The 20,342-nt window shown below is 39.3% G+C and overlaps 1 protein-coding gene across 4 annotated transcripts in view; it reads right to left on the bottom strand.

Moving 5' to 3' along the window:
- Positions 1-874: 874 nt before the first annotated feature.
- The window catches only part of rnf103 (ring finger protein 103), a 45,157-nt gene continuing 25,689 nt past the window's right edge, over positions 875-20,342 (bottom strand). Inside the window, exons 4-7 of one of the 4 annotated variants that reach the window (XM_028030341.1) lie at positions 19,152-19,574; positions 18,868-19,000; positions 11,498-11,584; positions 875-2,247 (exon numbers count right to left, since the gene is read on the bottom strand). In XM_028030341.1, the coding sequence (XP_027886142.1) occupies positions 1,240-2,247; positions 11,498-11,584; positions 18,868-19,000; positions 19,152-19,574 (1,651 nt within the window). In that variant the 3' untranslated portion in view covers positions 875-1,239. Of the gene's footprint in view, positions 2,248-3,678; positions 4,990-11,497; positions 11,585-18,154; positions 19,001-19,151; positions 19,575-20,342 lie in introns of those variants that run through there. The other 3 variants (XR_003597119.1, XM_028030342.1, XM_028030343.1) reach the window with 3 other exon arrangements.

Raw genomic sequence — 20,342 nt, 5'->3', positions numbered from 1 at the left:
CATGGTAACTCAAAGCTGAAAAAAGAGAGCCGCATTTGCGCATGCGGTTGTGACGTCAGCTCGGCAGGTGCAAAGAGCCCATTATGAGATGCCGGCTTTTCTTTACATCGGATTTCAATATTCAGCGGCAGCTTGATGGAGCAATGAGGAATGAGTCGTTTTTGTCAAAGTAGCGGAGAGAATGGAAAGCGTCGGTTGGCCGCTTCGGAGCATCAGATGAATCATAATTAACCGTATTGAGAAGTTAAAAACAACAGAGATTGTTCATGCACTTCTGTAAGAACATCGGCCACATTTTCTTTAATTATCAAATGTTTTATCAACACATTGAGCTCATGTGATCCCTGCTCCAGAAAGATGAAGGTCTCTGGACATCCTGAAGGTAAACACCGACTGGCAGTCAGGAAGACGGACACTGATGAAACATCCTACAACTCAGAGGCTGCAGAAATAACCACACTGGTTTCTTTTGATTCTCATCAAAACAATAATGCTATGATTTTGATGAGAGAATAGCATTACAACATGATCTAAAACTCAAAAAAGTTGAGTTTACATATTACTGTGCCTTTTAAATAAATCAAACCAAATCTCCTGTCAGTTCTATGTTGGTCACTTTTTTGCCTTTAAACTAAAAGTAAACTAAAAATAACTTTAAAATTGTAGTACATACAGAACTGAGATTTTTGTGTTTATCTCACCCGTAGCTGTTTGTGTCCAATGTCTCTTTATTGCCCTATTGTCCCCATGGACAGCCAGTCTACACAGGGCACAATAAGCTTCTTGGGCTTTGACCACTGGAACTCACCACCAGCCTCTCTACAAACCCACAAGTACCAAGTAGGTAGGAAAGGAAAACAATGACTGCAGTCAATGCTGTTGACAAATTTCATCTGGAAGATTATTCTTTATTATTTTGGCCAGAAGCAGATTTCCTTATAAATATACAGAATATACATTAAAATCTAAACAGATACACCAATGTCTTTGTACTTTTCCTGTCTTTGTGATGCAGGATGAACCCTTGATACAGAGAACACTGTCCCTGGGTCTTGCTTGTATCAGCTCTTATGATGATCATTGCACTGTATATTACTAGGAATGAAACCAACCAAGATTATGGATCGTTAATGCATTTTCATTGCTTCTCCAGTCTACCTTGAATCTGATTAATTGTGACCGTAAAACATGGCAATTGTCAAAGAAGATGCAGAGTTTAATTATAACAATGAATCAGTTCTACATTGTGTTTTCAGTGATGGTGCTTAGTGCAACTATAATGTTTTTCTTCTTGTAGCTGGGCCAGCGACATAGTGGGCACCAGTGCTTACCTCCTGCTAACCATACCACAATGCACTGCTGGTGGAAGGCATGGCCACAGGGCAGGCCCATGAGCAGCTCCTCATTCACAAAGTTCTCAAGGCACACCACACACTCTGAACAAGGAAGCATGTCATTGGGCCACCCAGACCAATTTACCTGAGTAACAGAAACTCCTACAGGAATGATGCTACCATCCTCAGGAAATCTGTCAACTTTTTGGAAGCTTTTATTTCTGTAGCCATAGCAAGATGGGTAAAGAGAAACAGACTTTACAAATTGACTACTGTTGGCATCTTGGTCCCTGCACAAAATATTGAGCCTGTTGTCCTGATTGCACAAAGATCCTATTTGGCTTAAACTACTGTGTGGAAGTGTGTTTATGCTTGGAGGTGAGGAATCTGTCAGTTCTTGGCAGTTTATGTTTGATGGCAGTCTATCCTGTTTATCATCTTGATGTAAACAAGACACAGACTGGCATTGATGGAGAACAGTTTTAACCTTCCAGGTTGGAAGAGATTTTAAGTAGTCTACATTTACTAGTGGGTGAAGCCAGAGATCTGGGAAAGCCAAACGCTCAAATAAAAAGCTGGGGTCATCTTCCCACTCTGAAAGATCAGACGGGAACTGTTGCACTAATGTAATAGGGTGAAGCAGAAAGGAGGTGTACCAGTCCCACAGACTGGCTAGCCACTCGAGGTTGGTTGTGGAGTTCTCTTGGTTCCTTGTACCACAATGGCGTTTCCTCTCAAAATAGTCAATCAACAGGCCATGAGCCAGGTAGGTGGACAGAAAGAGAGCTGGATGGGATGAGTAAAAGGTCCAGTCAGCCCTAACTAAGCTTGCGAATGTGGTGGTGTCTGCATAACGAATCAACTTCAGACTGTAACAATACAGTTTGTCCAGATAGGGGAGTTGAATGAGAGCCTGTGGGGAGATACAAAAACAACAGTTACCAGGAGCGTTTTTAAAATTACAGTTAAGTAGTCAGTCTGTAACTGCATTCACTTTATTAGGTGCAGTAAACGCAAGCCGCGTTAGTGGAAATGTAGTTCATATTACCCAGAAATGAACCTGTGCTTATGTGCTGTAGAAATTAGAAGCAGCTTTATTGTATTTGCATATTTATAACTTCCTATAGTATTGTGTATAAAATATCTGTTGGAACAGTATTTTATTTTCCTATCAACTATATTTTACTATCTTTTGTTTTTCACCACACTGAATGTTTACTTTTCTCATCAACACAGGACAAACTGTCTTCTAATTCTCTGAAACCATGTCAACAATAAACTAAACAGTTTTCTGATTATGTGTTTTCTGATTATACTTATCACTTCAATTTAAGGCTTATAACATTAAACTTTAATACAATTGCATATACCAGGATGAGTATTTCTGCTGCAAAAATCACAGACTTTTACTGGCCAAAATATGTGGCACAGCCTTTTTCCTGAGTAAGAACCTTTTGAATAGAAGTACTAAGTATAGTTTATTATTTAGCCTTTTGGTGGCATGCCGAGGGGTTGCTCTGGACTGAGGGTGTGCAGCATCACTTCAGGCAGGACGTGGTGATTAGGCATTAGTACTGCCCCTTTCAATCAATATGAGAAAAAAATATTCAACTGCCATAAATGTTTTTTCTTTGATGTAGGAGTGTTATTTTACTTGAAGTAATGATTAATCATTAGTAACTTAAATAAATAGTGAACTGGTTTTTAGTGTGGTTTGGCCTATTTTTAAAAGTAATTTCTAACTCTTTAGTTCCCCTTTATACCAAACTGGTTGGATCAGTCAGTATTTAATTTCCTTCTATCTTGTAACATAGGTCTGTTTTTTTCTTTTTACCAGTTGTGTTAAATTGCCCCTGAAGCTAAACCTTGGGTGATTTTGAATTCTTTCAAAGTGCCCTGTGACTTCACTTTACTGTTTTATTTTATTTTGGGGTGAATATTTCCAACTTTTTAAAAAACCCATGGTACTGTGACCTAATGCCTTAGTTGATCAAATATAAGTCTATTTCTCACAAGTTGATTAGTGAATATAAGCATCTTCTTTCTATAATAATGTGGGTGCACCCTAAGGAAGCATGGGAGTACCTTTTCGTGCAATAAAAATAGAGTAATAATCAGTTCCCTCATGATAATGTTTTTTTAAATTAATGTACTTCTCAATTGTCTTTTAAGTTTATTTCTGTTTTTGTTTTTTAAGCACAATATACTTTCTGCAACAACAATTTAAAAATAAAAATCTTTGAAAATATGTATTTTTGTTCTGAACATATGTTACTCTATTTGGGACGCATCAGAAGATCATATTAGTTTCAGTTCATCTGGAAAGAATTCACAGTTTCTTTGAAAAAAATTAACTATTTATTGGAATAATAGTCAAACTTCTCCATCAGCATTCTACACATGGTAAGCAATTATTACAAAGCGACAATTTTAGAAGTTTATAAAAATAGAAATCAAAACAAATTACAAATCACATGTACATACCTACTCACAGTCTTTGATATAACAAAATCTAAACTTAGGGGCATCTGGTTTCAAATTAAAATCCTTCAGATGTTTCTAAAATGTAACAGAATTCACCTGAGATAAATCTGATTGGTTAAATATGATATGACATGAAACATTGATCTATATAAAGTATCACTAATTTTAGAGCAAGAACCAAACAAAATCAAAGGAATTGTGTTCAGAAAAATCTCTATTTTGAGATTGCTATCTCAAAATACAAAAGTTGGGAAGGATAAAAAAAAGACATTTGGTGGCACCAAATCTCCAAAAGCACTCTGGTGTCCTTTTTTTTTTTTTTTACAAACAAACCACAACATTTCCAAGATCTGGTCACTGATCAAGCTGAGTAATAAAGGAAAAAGGGTTGTGCACAGAAAGGTGATGAAGAAACCATTGCATAGTCCCTGTCAGGTTTCTCCTGTTCTGAAAAGCTCTACAGTGTATGTGTTTAAAATTTATAAGAGCCAGATGAAAGTTCTTGCTTATTGAAAATGAATAAGAACTTAAGAACTTCCGTTCTGGATTAATGAAAACATTCTTGGCAAAAGCTTTTTGCAGAGCTCCAATTTTCCCCTGTGACATTTTGGGTGGAAGGACATTTGCTGATAGGACATGGCAGCCTATCTGAATTTTGCAGATATGCACTGTAGACATTCTTAGAACCAAATGTGGAAAAAGTTAGCTGGTCCATTGCCTTCCTATGCAATTCTGTATAGGACGGTTTTCTCATTAAGCTTGATGTCTCCGGCTGAATTTCAACTGGGCTAGTCAATGAACAGCAGGAATTGTGAACGATGTTGACGTTGAGTTTCTGCGCTGTTTTATAATTATAATCTGGTTATATAGGGTTGTAATTGACACTGAGAGTGAGTGTAAGGGAATGAGGTCATTTAGTCTATGTGGGCCTTGCTTCCAAAAATTAAACAACTAAACTCAAAGCAAGAGGAATGGATATTTTATTGCTGGCAAAGAGAGCTACTACTTACGGGGTTGTTTACAGGCATGCAGTTTCTGGTAAGCTTTATTAAGCTGGTACATTACATCAAGGCCAAAGGTAGTAATTGGGTAAATTCAGATTGTTTAAAACTTTAACAGAGTCCATGCCTTCAGCAAACAATTGTTTCTCATAGCTGAGGGTCCAGAAGCTCTGTAAGAAGCGTAGAACAAGGGGCTGATTTTTACCAAGCTAGAAATAAGTGAAGCACTGGGAATATGTTATGGATGTACATTGTCTTGCAATTCTATTGATACCCCTTGAATACAATTAGGTATGCATATTTTGTCACATTACAACCACAAATTCATATATTTTATTAAAATTTTATGTAATAGATTGACAACATGGTATCCAAATTTGAAGTAGAGAGAAAATTAGACATGTTTCAAAACACTTTCTTGAAATATTTAACGACATTTCAGACAAAAAAAAATCATATCAGCCAAAATCAAAATCGTCAGGTCAGACTTTTTAAAGATCGGTAACCAGGGATCGGCCAGAAAACTGCAATCGGTGCAGCCCAACTTAAGATGGAATACATATACACATATTCATGACATTAATTGATTGAATAAATTTATCTTAAGCATTACTCCAATAGCTAAAAATGTAATTTATACCAGGTGACTCTTTCTCCCCTGAGAATGTGGAATGGTACTGGACTGACTTCTGTGCCTTAAATGATTTTAACAGAAGTTTCATATAACTTAGAAGTTGAGTAAAACTAATGTTTGTTTTAGCCACAAAATGATTATGCTCAGCAGCAAATAACATATCTCCAACTACAGCATAGAGTTGCTCGTCTATGTAGCAGCTATGTATCCTGACGTAAAAACATTTTACTAGACAATGTCAAACATTGAGAAGTTTTAATTATTGTTATCAAACACAGCTCTTTGAAGCCAAAAAATACCTCAGAAATATACAGAGCCAACCATGAGAATCAACTAATTTAAAGTTTAAACTCATTTTCACACAAACACAAACAGCCTAGCATAAATATTTGGCTGTTGAACTTGAGCGTTCAAGCTAATTTTCTATTAGCAGCTTTACAAATCTTTTACATTTCATTACATTACCAAGGCTCATTAAAACAAACCTTTATCTTGGCTTTTTTTCTATTCTTCCTCTTTCTATTCTCCCTCCCTGAAGGATAAGTCCTTTTTTGAGACATTATTTTGCTTACTTAACTTCTGACCGGAGCTTTTGATGTTTGGATGCGCACTGCACATTGCACGACAGCTCATGCTACCAGCGAAGCTTGCGGTACCTACCGCGGCCACCAGGGGCCCCCAAGAGCAATTTCTTTTTTCTTTTTACCCATAAAATAATGATTTCTACATACATTATCAAATATATATTATTTAAAAAACAAATCACTGAGGGGGCCCCTTATTGGCCATGGGGCCCTAAGCGACTGCTTAGTTTGCTTATGTCTTGGGCCGGCCCTGATGCTGATGTTTGCGTCTGTTAAGGTTGAGATGGAACTGCACATGAGAACGGCCCTTTAAACCATTCAGAGAACCAGCACAATAGAGACACAATCAAAACTGTCAGATGACTGATTACCCCGCGACAATAACTCAGAAATAGTCCAAATAGTTTGGATGTATTTTTATTTCTTTCCTACTTACAGAAAGTTTCTGTTTATATCATAGGTTTGTTGTGCTTTTCTATACTAAAGAAAAAGATATAAAATGATAGATATTTCACAAGGAGATATTAACATTCATGGAAAAACCTTACATAACCTTGTATTAAATCAGAAAGCCCCGTAAGAAAGACTTATAGTATTCAATTATGCCGCATGAACTGATAAGTAGATTGTTGCTAGGGAACGCAAAAGAAAAAGAATTCTCCATGTCCCCTGGAGGGGTCCGCAAGATGGCGTATTGCACCGCTTAAAAGAGGCTTAAATTATGTAATGTTTCAAACGTAAAGTTCATTAGTATGGAGGACCAAAACTGACATAATAAAAAATAAAAGCATAAATATATATTTTGTTTTTCCTTGTCCTTACACATTTGCTGTCGTCAAGAAATTTATGTATTTTGTTTTTCCCTTTCCTTTATACGTGCGCTGTCATCAAAAAATGTACATTAATTGTTCTTTTCCTTACACATGTGTTTTCGTCAAGAAATGTATATATTTTCTTTTTCATTTCCCTTAAACGTGCGTTTTTGTCAAGAAAAGTATATGTTTTGTTTTTTCCTTATACAAATCTCGTTCTTTTGTCATTGCCTCCTCTCCTTTTTTCTTACTTTTCTGTGTGCATCTTTATGTTAATGAGCAGGGCTGCCTTCTATGTCCAGCTCCTCTGCTTCTGGTCAATACAGCTTTGGAACCAATGTCACTGCATATTATATATACTGTATACAAGTCATGGAGTGTCTGTACATAGTCACTGTAGCCCGCTTGGCAATTAGAGATTGAGGTCCCAAACACCAGATCTGCTGGAAGTCTGGGATGTCTCCCAAACATTAAATAGTACGGAGTGTATCCAGTTTAGTCATGTCTCGTGCTGTAAGCATGGGTCATGGCATCCACATATACTGTACATGCCACCTGGGCTTTAGGTGAGGTGGCAGAGTTCCTTATACAAAACTCTTGGTATTGATGATACATTTTTAGACAAACTGATGGGAGAGAGAGGATGCAATTGACAGAAGGCAAATACATCTGCATGTATTCATTAGGACCCTAGAACCGGACCCTAAATTATTCATTAGGGTCCGGTTGAACCTTTCAGTGGTCCCATTCCCCTGTGGGTGATATGGAGTGGTGTGAGTCTTAGTGATGCCAGTGATCTTGCATAGTTCTTTTACAATTGCACTCTCAAAATTGCATCCTTGATCTGCATGGAGCTTTGCTGGAAAACCAAACCAGCAGAAGAAATTCTTCCACAGAACCTTGGCCACAGTGTGTACTTTTTGGTCTTTGGTGGGGTAGGCTTGAGCATAACGAGAAAAGTGATCTGTTACAAGTATGTTTTCATTGCCCCCCTTTGACTTTTCCAGGCAGAGAAAGTCTACACACACAAGCTCCATGGGGGCATTGCTGTGAATGCTGACAAGAGGAGCTCCAACACTGCCTGTGGGGGTCTTCCTAAGACAACATCTTTCACACTGCTCACACCACAATTTGACTTCCAGGGACATATCTGGCCAGTAGAATCGCTCTCTTATCAGCTGTAAAGTTCTCTCAAAGCCTAAATGACCTGAATCATCATGCGGAGCAGTTTTAGCCACCACCCGCAGCTTCTCTGGCAAGATGAGCTGCTCAATGCGTCCTCTTTAACCATCTGTGATGCGTCTGTATGGGATGCCATTTCTGACCACCAACCTCCTCCACTCTTTTATGAGAAGGCTCCCATGTCTTCCCAGGCTGATCCTTACGCTCCGAGGTGGTTTTTTGTTATTATTTTTGAAATACAGAACTTGGCCAATAATGGAATCATCTTTCTGTTCTGCATGGATTTGTTGAATTGTCATTGCTGGAAGTGCATCCAAATACAGCTGATTCACTGTTGGGAAAACACAGCTATCTGGCCCATTTGAAATCGCAGTGTTGTCGAATGTATGTGTAACAGTGTTTAGGTTTAAGTTGCAGAATCCCACTTGCTTGTATCGGTACAATGGGGAAATAGCGCCCCCTCTTTGTGTGGCTGGTTATATGTTGCTGGCCCCTGTACTCAGTGCTAGTTTGTGAAAGCTGCACGAGAGATGAATTACATTCTTCACAGCACACAGTGTAGAAAAGTGTTAGCAATACATAAAACATCATTTTTATTAAATTAGACAAATGACTATTTACTAGATGTGTGCCTGGCACCAATTTTTGTACTTTTAGTTTTGTTAATATTGTAAAACACTTCATGTACTAAGTTAAAAGCTAACATAGCTCTCTGTTGTAGTGTGCTGATTGAAGCTGAGCTGTTGCACTGATTCAAACCCCCTATATCTTCTCATTCAGGAAATAAACTGCCTGATCACCCAGAAACTCCTTGTCTTCATTAAAAAATCTACACAACGCAGAGTCGAGGGGTTACTTGGGCCGGCCTGGTACAGTGGAGTGAAGCGGAACCCGGTTACATATGCTGGGGCTCTGGAAGACATTGGGGCCCTGGAGGGTTTGATTCAGAAACCCTGACATGGTGACTGTAAGATCTGTGTGACTACTTGGTTGGACATGCGTGAAAGAGCATCAGCATTTGCATATACAACTACAGTATATATATATACAGCGTCATATACAGCATTTACAACTCAATTGAAATAGTGTCCAAAGTTTTTGTCAACACCATCAGATAAAAAGAAAGTAAGAAAATCAGGAATTATTGGGGGGCATCAGAAACTCTGAGGACTGCAGGACCTTTTCTATCTTTGGTAGGAGGGCTACTCTGCTCTGGTAAGCTTATATTATTCTTTAGTTTTTTCTTTACAGTACAATTTGTGCGTGTTTTTGTGTGTTCCAGTATTGTCTGGAAAACTATAAATAGGATTTTAAACTCCCCTCAGCCCCCCCTTTCCCCTCCCCCCACACACACACCCCACTCCAGCGTCCAGGTTCTGCGTTACGGCCCTGCATTTGTTGTCAGAGCACAGCGCTCCTCCTGCCGCTCCACAACTCAGATGTCCCGTTGCACAGATTTGTGACACTTATCTTAATTTTACTGATTATAATGGCGTTTAGTTCCACAACTTTACGGACTCGTTCATTTGTGGGTGTTTTCACTTTTATTGCGCTGTCTCGATGTTTGCAGTTTTCTGGAGTGCAACGCGAAGCTCGACATAATTCACAGCAAATATATTAACTTGATATTAACAAAGACACAGCAGGACGAGTAGCGCGTTAGTAAGTAACGCGTTACTGACGTCACTGCTCAGTTGTAACGAGGGGTTATTTGAGTCACTGTTGCCGTTCTATCAGCTCGAACCAGTCTGGCCATTCTCCTCTGACCTGTCGCATCAACAAGGCATTTGTACCCACAGAACTGCCGCTCACTGGATAGTTTCTCTTTCAGACCGTTCTCTGTAAATCTTAGAGGTGATTGTGTGTGAAAATTACAGTAGATCAGTAGTTTCTGAAATACTGAGACCAGCCTATCTGGCACCAACAACCATGCCACGTTCAAAGTTACTTAAATCATCTTTCCATCTTTCCCTATTCTGATGCTTGGTTTGAACTGCAGCAGATCGTCTTGGCCATGTCTACATGCCTAAATGCATTGAGTTGCTGCCACGTGATTGGCTGATTCGACATTTGCATTAATGCAAAGCTGTCCAGCTATTCATAAAGTGGCCGGTGAGTTTATATAGTGATATGAATTTTATGCAATATCACCCATCCCTAGTTCCAATCTGTAAGAAAAATATTAATGGCACAATAATAATGGTCTCATAACTCACAGGTAGGACTAACAAGAAATGACAGGGTAATGTAATAATACAGAAAGATACATAACATTTTAAAGTTTGATAATTAATACCTGTTATAACCTATTTATGACAACTGATGATTCTTGTTTAATGTCAAGTTGGCATAAAAAAGACATAATGACAAATTGTTATAAAGACATTTTAAATAATGTCAACTTTGTATTCAGTGTCATTATTTACTGAATACTGACACTTATCTAGAGTAATGACAAATTGTTATAAAGACATTTTGCCAGACTAATTTTGCTAAATTGTTATATTTAGCTAAATACTACTGTTGAGGGGCACAAGCAGGTCTCCTGGCACACAGATAAAAATAAAAATAAAAACCCTTAAAACAGCACTTGGGACATCAAGAATAAAAGCTCAGAACTGATAGGAGGGTGGATGGAGTCAAATACAAGGCAATCTTGAAAGAAAACCTGTTGCAGTCTATAAAAGACTTGAAACTGGATCAGACTTGAGACTTAGGGTCGTTGTCCTTTCTTCTGGAAGGACAACTGCAAGGTCGTTGGAAGGGCAGAACTAAGGCAAAACTGTCGTAGTTCTGACCTGCCCTCCTTCCAGTAGGACAACGACCCTAAACACAAACCCAGGGCTAGGGTTTAAAACAAAACATATTTGTGTGTAGAATGGTCCAGTCAAAGTCCAAACCTAAACCCAATCAAGAATTTGTGGCAAACTCTGAAAATTGCTGTTCACAAACACTCTCCATCTAATCTGACTGAGCTTGAGCTGTTTGGCAAAGAAGAATGGAAAAAAACTTCAGTCTGGATGTGCAAAGCTGGTACCATAAAATACTTACAGCTGTAATTGCAGCACAAGGTGGTTCCACAAAGTATTGTCCAAGTGGTGTGAACATTTTTGTACACCACACTGTGTTTTGAATTAAGCTTTGTTTCATGGAGGAGCCACTTGGGTCAGCTACTCCAGGAGAATCCTAAGGCAGACCCCAGCCAGCCAAGACGAGCGTGTTTATCTATTTCTTTCTACTTCACAATTCTATACCACTCTATGTTGGTCTTTCACGTTAAATTCCAATAAAAAAAAATGTTTGTGGTTGTAATATGACAAAATATGGAAAAGTTCAAGGGGTATGAAAAATTTTGCAAGCCAAGATATTTACTTATTTTTTTAGTTTAGTGTTTCAACCCATTAATTGATTAACATAATATTCAATAGAAGGCAGCTGTAAAAATATGAGTCAGATGATTTCCTACCAAAACAGGAAGCCAAGACACCAGCAATATGGAGTTGTAGGTTCCAAGTGTTCTGATCAGAACAACAAATCGCTTGATTGTTGCTCCCTGTGAATGAAAATAAATAGGAATGACAAATAAAAATTAATGGCAGGAAGAAAAAAAGGTAACATTCTTTTTTATGAATATATCACAGTTTCAGCGAAACAAGGAGACCTTTGTGTAAAGATTAATAGCTTGGAGTGGACTCACTATGTAGAATAATACTTCTTTAAAATGTAGGTAAACCCCATATAAACTTTTTGTGCAGATAAGCTATTAAATTTGGCATTAAGGGTGCTATCTCTTGTCACAACGCTAACTGTGGAAATGAGACAACTCTCCCTCAAATCAACAGAGAGGTCGTACGCTTCGCATCAAGCAGCTCACCCTGGAACGCTCTGGGTGCCAAGCCAAAGTAAAAGTTTCACACTGCAGATCCGATGAGGTGACTGATAGGGAGAACCCCTCACCTGGATGAATCAGCGTGGCCGGCTCTGAGCCGAAACCCACCTTCAACCTCAACACCTGCTCCACCAAAGAAAAACAAACAAGCAGCTGCAACCAAAACGGTTCCACCGACCAGGCTCCCAAGGACAAAGCGACCAGCCCGGGCCTCAAAACATTCTGACTCTGGGAATCCCACTGAAAAACAGATTTTCTGTACTCCAGCCTGAGCCTCTGAGTGAAACCTCGCCTTCAAACATCAACAATGAGGCAAGACCAACACATCGACCCTCCAAAGCTCCAAAGGACAAAGCGACCACCAGGAAAACGAAAGGTATGCCAAAAGTGCTTATTGTTGGAGATGAGGAATCAGTCACGTTTGCAATCCCAAGAAAAAGAGAGTGATTTCTTTTCCTGGTGACACTGTATCTGATTTAACTCGTAAAGTTCTTTCGCTAACCGCTGATCAGCCAGATATTAAGTCTTTAGTTGTGCATGTTGGAGCCAACGATCTGGCAAAGCAGAAATCTAAGATTCTGAAAAAGGACTTTAATATTCTTCTGAACACTATGGGAAAGTTAAAAATGAAGTTATTTCTCAGTGGTTCAATTCCATCACCTCAATGGGGAGACGAAAAACACTCCAGGCTGGACATGATAAACAAATGGCTGATTAAAACCTGCTCTGCCAGCTCAGTGACCTTCATCGATAACCTCTGGATCTATTGGCAGCGCTTTCACCTCTTTGGAAGAGGCGGACGCAATCTTAATAAACATGGGATAAAGCTACTCACTGCAAACCTTTTTCATTTCATCAACAAGGACAGCAACGTGATCATCGCTTCAGAAGAACAGGCTCAAGGATTTCTGACTATAGGATGGAACCCTCCGCTTATCAGGAACAAAAACAAGCTGATACATTGACTGGAGACGGCTCCGTCTCCAGTCAATGTAAGAACTTTACGACTGGTTCCCTTCCTCCTTCCTCCCTCCTTCTCTGCTCACCCACTAATTCACAGGATTCACAAGATACACATGAAGAAATGTCTTCTGGACCGGAGTTTCTTAAATTTACAGATGGAATGAATCAACAGGTTTTACTTGGCACGTCTCTACTTAGCGCTCACATAGCAGACCTCACTTCATTTAAGCCACCTGACTCTAACTATAACCAACCGCTCCAGTCTGGTTTTCGTGCTCACCATAGCACAGAGACTGCCCTTGTGAAAGTGTTCAATGACATCCATATAAATACAGACTGTGGGAGAACCACAGTGCTGGTTCTGTTGGACCGCAGTGCAGCTTTCGACACTGTTGACCATGACATCGACTGGAGAGTTGGGTCGAACTCTCTGGTCCGGTGCTTAACTGGTTTGAATCCTACATAATGAACAGGGATTTCTTTGTTTCAATTGAAAACTTCTCATCAAAGAGGTCAAAGGTCACATGTGGGGTACCCCAAGGTTCAATCCTAGGACCCCTCTTATTCAATATTTATATGCTCCCACTAGCTCAGGTTATAAAAGGAAATAATATTAGCTACCATAACTATGCAGATGACACACAGCTCTACATTACGATGTCACCAGGTGACTCAGAGCCCATCCAATCACTGAACAGATGCTTAGAGCAGTTAAATGTGTGGATGTGCCAAAACCTTCTCCAGCTGAACAGAAACAAAACTGAAGTTATTATTTTTGGACCTAAAGAGGAACGATCTAGAGCAGGGGTGGGCAACTCCAGGCCTCGAGGGCCGGACTCCTGCAACTTTTAGATGCATCTCCACTTCAACACACCTGAGTCAAATAATGAGGTCATTAGCAGGACTCTGGAGAACCTGACTGCACTTGGGAGGTGATTCAGCTGCTGGATTCAAGTGTGTTGGACCAGGGAGACTTGCAAGAGTTGCAGGACACCGGCCCTCGAGGACCAGGATTGCCCACCCCTGATCTAGAGTCAATGCACAGCTTCAGTTATTACAACTAAAAACCAGTGATCAGGCCCGAAACCTGGGAGTAGTGATGGACTCTGACCTGAACCTACAGAGCCACATAAGGGAAGTTAGGAAGCTATTTAATTGTTTACACACAGCTTTACACATACCTTGGCTGATGAATGGGAGGTTGGAGATCGGCCTGTAATTCTGCATTAGTGATTTGTCCAGACTGTTCTTCTTTATAAGTGGTTTGATTACTGCTGTTTTCAAAGCCTGGGGGAAAACGCCTGATGAGAGCGATGAGTTTACTATTTGGATCAGATCAGCAGCAATAACAGGCAGGACTTTCTTAAAGAAATGTGTGGGTAAAACATCCAGACAGCAGGAACTGGAGCTTAGTTGACTTATAATTTCCTGCAGGGTTTTATAATTAAGTAGTTGAAATTGGGTCATTTTTGCTTTATTTGTTTTGTTTGGGCACAGCATTGGTACTGACTTTATAGTGGATGTGCAGATTAATCCTTTGATTTTTTGAATTTTCTCTGAAAAGAAGCTGGAAAACTGGTTGCAGGCAGCATTACATTGGAATTCAGGCGGTAACGTCGTAGGAGGGTTTGTGATTCTGTCAACTGTTGCAAATAAAGCTCGAGCATTGTTAATGTTTTTGTTTATGACATCTGCAAAGAAAGCCTCTCTTGCATGTTTTAGTGTTAAATGATAGTTACGTAGTCTTTCTTTATAGATGTCACAATGAACGTGAAGTTGAGTTTTACGCCACTTTCGTTCTGCCCTACGGCAGAGTTGTCTTACAGATCTAACTGTTTGTGCATTCCTCCATGGAGATTTCTTCCTACCAGACACAACCTTCATTTTAATTGGGGCAATGGAATCAATAATATCTGAACCTTTAGACTGAAAATCATTTACCAACTTATCTACGTCATTACAGCTTAAGGGAGAGGAAGAAGAGTAGATTTGATTAAAAGTTTCTGCTGTGTTTTCAGTGAGAGAACGTTTTGTGATGGTTGCTGTTTCTCCAAGTGGGTTAAAAGATAAAAAACTTTCAAAAATAACAGCGAAGAGATCCGACAATGCGACATCAGTTACAGAGAGACTGGAAATATTCACACCCTTACTGATAACCAGGTCCAGTGTGTGTCCTTGAGTGTGTGTTGCTTGTTTGACATGTTGTGTTAGACCAAAAGTCTCTAAAATATTAGCGAGCTTTTTTGCCCCTCTGTCTTGGGGGTTGTCAACATGAATGTTGAAATCACCAACAATTATTAAACAACCATAATCAATACATATAAGTGATAGAAGTTCATTCAAGTCAGCAAAGAAATTTTCCACAAATGTTGGAGTTTTGTATAGAGTTACTGTCAAAGTTTGTTTGTGGCCTTTAACTTCAATTCCAAGATACTCAAAAGAGGTGAAGTGACCCAAAGAGATTTTACTACAACTTATGGTATTCTTAAATATTGAAGCCACGCCTTCTCCTTTTTTATGTTTTCTATTCTCACTTAAGAAATTGAAGTTAGGAGGCGCAGATTCAATTAGTACAATCTGTTCATTATTGTCATTCAACCATGTTTCTGTCAGAAACATAACCCTAACCCTAACCCTATGCTCAGTGTTGAAATCATTAATTAATAGAGCTTTAGCACAGAGAGATCTTGTATTTAAAAGAGCTAGTTTAAGTGACTTGGAGGCCAAGAGTTCTTCAGTCTGAGGTTCCTTAAGGCAAGGGAACAGTCTGATGTTTGAAATAAAACAGCTGTATTTTATGTTTCTGTTTTTTGTAAATTTTCTTGTAGTGAGCCGGACAGGTAATGTCCTGTTCTGCAGTGCCGGGGGGCCAGACACATTCTGGAGCAAGACGGGTGTAAAGATAAAATCTGGACCCCGGCCTCAGACCTCAGAAACGCAGAGTGATGGATCCTCTGGGAAGTTACAAAGTCGGCCTTCTATCACCTGAAGAACATCTCCAGGATTAAAGGACTAATGTCTCAGCCAGATCTAGAGAAACTCATCCATGCGTTCATCTTCAGTCGTATTGATTATTGCAACAGCGTCTTCACAGGTCTGTCCAACAAATCAATCAAACAGCTGCAGCTGATCCAGAATGCTGCTGCTCGCGTTCTCACTAAAACCAGGAAGATAGAGCACATAACACCAGTTTTAAAGTCCCTCCACTGGCTCCCTGTAGCTCAAAGAATATACTTTAAAATACTGTTGTTAGTTTACAAATCACTGAACGGCTTAGCACCACAATACATTAAAGATCTGCTGTTGTTGTATCAACGTTCCAGACCTCTCAGGTCTTCCGGTTCTGGTCTGCTCTGCATCCGCAGAACCAGAACCAAATGAGGAGAAGCAGCTTTCAGCATCTATGCACCACAAATTTGGAACAAACTTCCAGAAAACTGTAAAACAGCTGAAACACTGACTTCTTTTAAATCTCGACTAAAAACCCACCTGTTTAGGATTGTATTTGAAACGTAATCAATTACAAATTTAATGATGGAACTTGACTTAATGCTGTGTTTTGATTGTTGATTCTATCTTGCATTGTGTTTCTGTGTTTGTAATGATGTAAAGTACTTTGAAATGCCTTGCTGCTGAAATGTGCTATACAAATAAAATTTGATTGATTGATTGATTGACTAAGTTGGAAACCGTGTTTTGTCCTTGTCCTTGCCACCCTCTTTAACCACCTCCACTTATTCCCAACACTTTGTCATACCCATCAAGCAGGATTATGCTTTTACATTGGGTTTAGTTCCACTTTAAGTATTAAATTATTTTAATATACTATAATTTTTACAGCAAGCTTCAATCAGTTTTTTTTTTTGGGGGGGGGGGGGGGGGTCACAACCCAAAGGCAATGACCTAAGCAGAGAGGCCCAGACTTTCGTGGAGGAGCCACTTAGGTCAACTACTCCAGGAGAATCCTAAGGCAGACCCAAGCCAGCCAAAACGAGCGTGTTTATCTGGATCACCTCAACAATGAGGCATCCAGGTGGCACGAGCCACCTGAACTGGCTCCTCTCAAAGTGAAGGAACAGTAGACCTCCCAGTTGAAAGAACTTCTCGCTTTTTCTCTAATGTAGCCAAAACAGAGGTAAGTAGATCCATGGGCTGGCAAGATACAACAAAAGGTTGATGCCAAACCTGCCAATTCTCACAAGATACACAGATCAGTCTGACCTAATGAGTTCTACATACAATGGGACACCTGTTGGTTGGTCCCTGTCTAGTGACATCTGAGACCATAAAACAGACTCTCTTGGTTGGGTGCCACTGCTTCACAAGTCTAGTCTCACTCTTACTTTTATTATACAGAATGATGAATGAATTTTTGAGTTTTAAGATTAACCTAAAAGAGCAAATCAGGAAAATTGTGATAAATAAGATTAAAGTTTTGTTCACATGAAGTCTTAATTAAAAATTAATTATTTTTTTTACTGAAATCAGATTTTTCTTTTTTTGCCTGGTTGTTCATACTACTAATTAAACCTGACAGACCGTGAACGTTTTACATCTCCAAAGTGACTCGCATGAGCACAAGAACATCGATGTCACAGCAGGGCACTATTTACAGAAGTAATAATGGATAGAGCCGTTTATGGTTCGATTTTAAAGTTTATTCAGCAATGACGGGATAGTCACAAGATCATAACACGAAGGAAGTTAATAAATAGAAAGCAAAACTAATAGCAATAACCTTTTGTGGAGCGTTCACTACAAATTCTGTAAAGAAGCCTATTTGAATATGACAGTCAGACAGTCAGAGCCAGATGTGGTGGGATTGGGATGTGATGCGCTTAAGTGACACAGACCACTTTCATAATTTCACAATCGTAAATTTCAGCAATTGTCTATTTCTGGATTTACTGTGTCTGGCTTCTTCTAGTTCAGAATTATGATGCATACAGTATCCCACATCAATGACATCTTCTGAACAAAAATATAAATGCCCCATGTCAAATATTGTTGCCATGTGGAGTTAACAACTGTAAATGAGCATTTGCTGACACTTTATTGTACAAACGTAATATTTCTCTTGATTTGTGTATAATTTTAATCCAACTTACTGTTAGTGAGCATTACTCAGTGAGTTGTTTTTTTTAATCAGTGCATGGTTGGGGCATGTCCTGTGGGTGATCAGACAAAATGAGCAACAGCTGGTCAATCCTTGGACTGGGGACAATAAAATGACAAATTTTGTCACAAGTCATAATGCCTCAGATGTCGCAAGTTAGCCATTGTCGCGAGAGCGTGCCATTGGCATGTTGGATGCAGGGATGTCCACCAGAGCAGTAACTGCATGACTCTATGTACATTGTCGGACCATAGGCCATTTAAGAGTTTGTTTTCAACAAAGTGCCACTACTGCAAATCAACCTCATCCTCGTCTGCCACGTGTGACCACTCCAGCACAAGATCACCACATTTGGTTCGTCCATCTGAGGGATCGGCTAAAATCAGCGGCACACATGGGACTATTGGTCTGTACAACTGACGCATCACACCTCAGACTGTCCGTAACCACCTACGAGAAGCCAACTTGGTCAAAATCAAATTCCTCTGACAGTAGCGCCTGCAGCTGTACGTACTGGGTGTATCTTGAGATTTTCCTTTAAAAAAAAAAAAAAAAAGAATACATTTTGGATTTTTTTGTTATCTAACCCTCTTTACTAGCAACACAAATACAGGCCACACATATCAATTGGAATATATGTGGAATTGAATTGAAACTGTCTTCTTTTGTGAAATGCCTTGAGACGACACCTGCTATAAACTGGGCTACATCAATACAACTGGATTATGCTGCAAATTTTGGTTCTGGCTTACAACATAGCCTGGTAAAATAAACAATTTTAAACCAGCTTAAAAGAGAATCACACAAGTTCAGGTTTTGCTCTTTGCCCCTAGTCACCAAAGTGTCTGAATAAAGCATAATAAGTGACCTGTGTAATGAAGAAGTCCATCCAGGCCAGCAAATTTATGAGTACCAGGCTGAGGACAAACAGGTCATTGACTTCTGGCTGGACTGAACGCAGGAATGTATCCATGGCAGCAAGAGACAGAAACTCCCCAGTACTTCAGGAAGAAAGAAGAAAAACAAGTTAAAAAGAAGCATTGTTATAACATTAAAGAAAGTAGCATAGAAAAAGTAGCATGAAAGACAAAAGACAATTTACAGTTGTCTCTTTCACAAATTATAGTAAATTTTGTCCATGCTTAATGTTACCTGTTACCATAGTGATAGATACCCTCTGGCATCTTAAGTATGTAAGAAGGGCTCTGTGTCACACCAATATCTAAGAGGGTGCTCCGGTTGTCCCAGTGACGTACATCCACAAAAATAAACTCGATTCTGCCAGTGAACTTAACAGACAGCGAGGAGAAGAAGGCAGGAGGTTGGGACAGATGGGTGAACAGAAACATCTTGACTGGATGAGCTGGGTCAGAGTGCCACTCCTCAACTAGTTGTGCAGACTGACGTACAGTTTTGATTCGACGAGCCAGGTGGGAGGTCATCCACCGAAAGATGTGTTCAGTTTCAATGTACTGTCCAACATATTCTTTTAGCATCACTTTACCCTTTGAAGCTGAAGTTTGAGGAGCAGACATGATGATCATTGAGCGTTGCCAACCACGTTTGACACATGACCTAGTGGAAAGAAGAGAGCCCAGATGTCAAATACATTTTTATCCATTTTACTGACAGTAAATGCGTTTTGGAAATGAACATAATCAGAATCATTTTTATTGCCACTGCCAGTAAACAAGTTCGCAGGCTAGGAAATTGTTTTGATGTAAAAATAAATAATGAAATAAAATATGAAAAACAAAAATATGTATGCAAGTGGTGAGTAGCAGATTGATAAAGTGACTGTGTTATGCCAGAATCAAATATCTACTGTTCAACAGTCTAATAGGTACGGGAAATAAACTGTTCTAGTGGCGGGAAGTTCTGGTCCACATGAACTGTAGTCGTCTGCCAGAGGGGAGCTTAAACAGGCTGTGTTTAAGGATCGAGCAACAAGTTTTGGAAGCAACAAACAACAGCATTTTCATTCAAAGTAAGCAGGCTGACTGCTATGTGTTACTGTGCGCACATGCAGACAGTGAAGATGAAGTCCATCTGTTGCACAGATGCTTTATTTTTTCTTTGTATCTAGCCTTGCTTTAAATCTGACTGTGCGACCTCTTGTTCCATAACTAAAAAAATAAATAAAATATCACAATATCATAATATTTTAGCAATTTTTGTGTCAGCTGTATTGAATACTTACCAAATAAACAATAACATGTTATTGAACTAAAATATTTACAACATATAACAAAAAAGGAATCTATTAGTTTGCTGAATATAAAAAGGTGTTTCTCAACGAAGGCTGTACCGCCTCCCAGGGGGCGTTCAGAGGACGGCAGGGGT

The sequence above is a fragment of the Xiphophorus couchianus genome, chromosome 11 (genome assembly GCF_001444195.1).
Source record: "Xiphophorus couchianus chromosome 11, X_couchianus-1.0, whole genome shotgun sequence".
Taxonomy (NCBI): Eukaryota; Metazoa; Chordata; class Actinopteri; order Cyprinodontiformes; family Poeciliidae; genus Xiphophorus; species Xiphophorus couchianus.
This window is presented reverse-complemented; position numbering and strand designations above follow the sequence as displayed.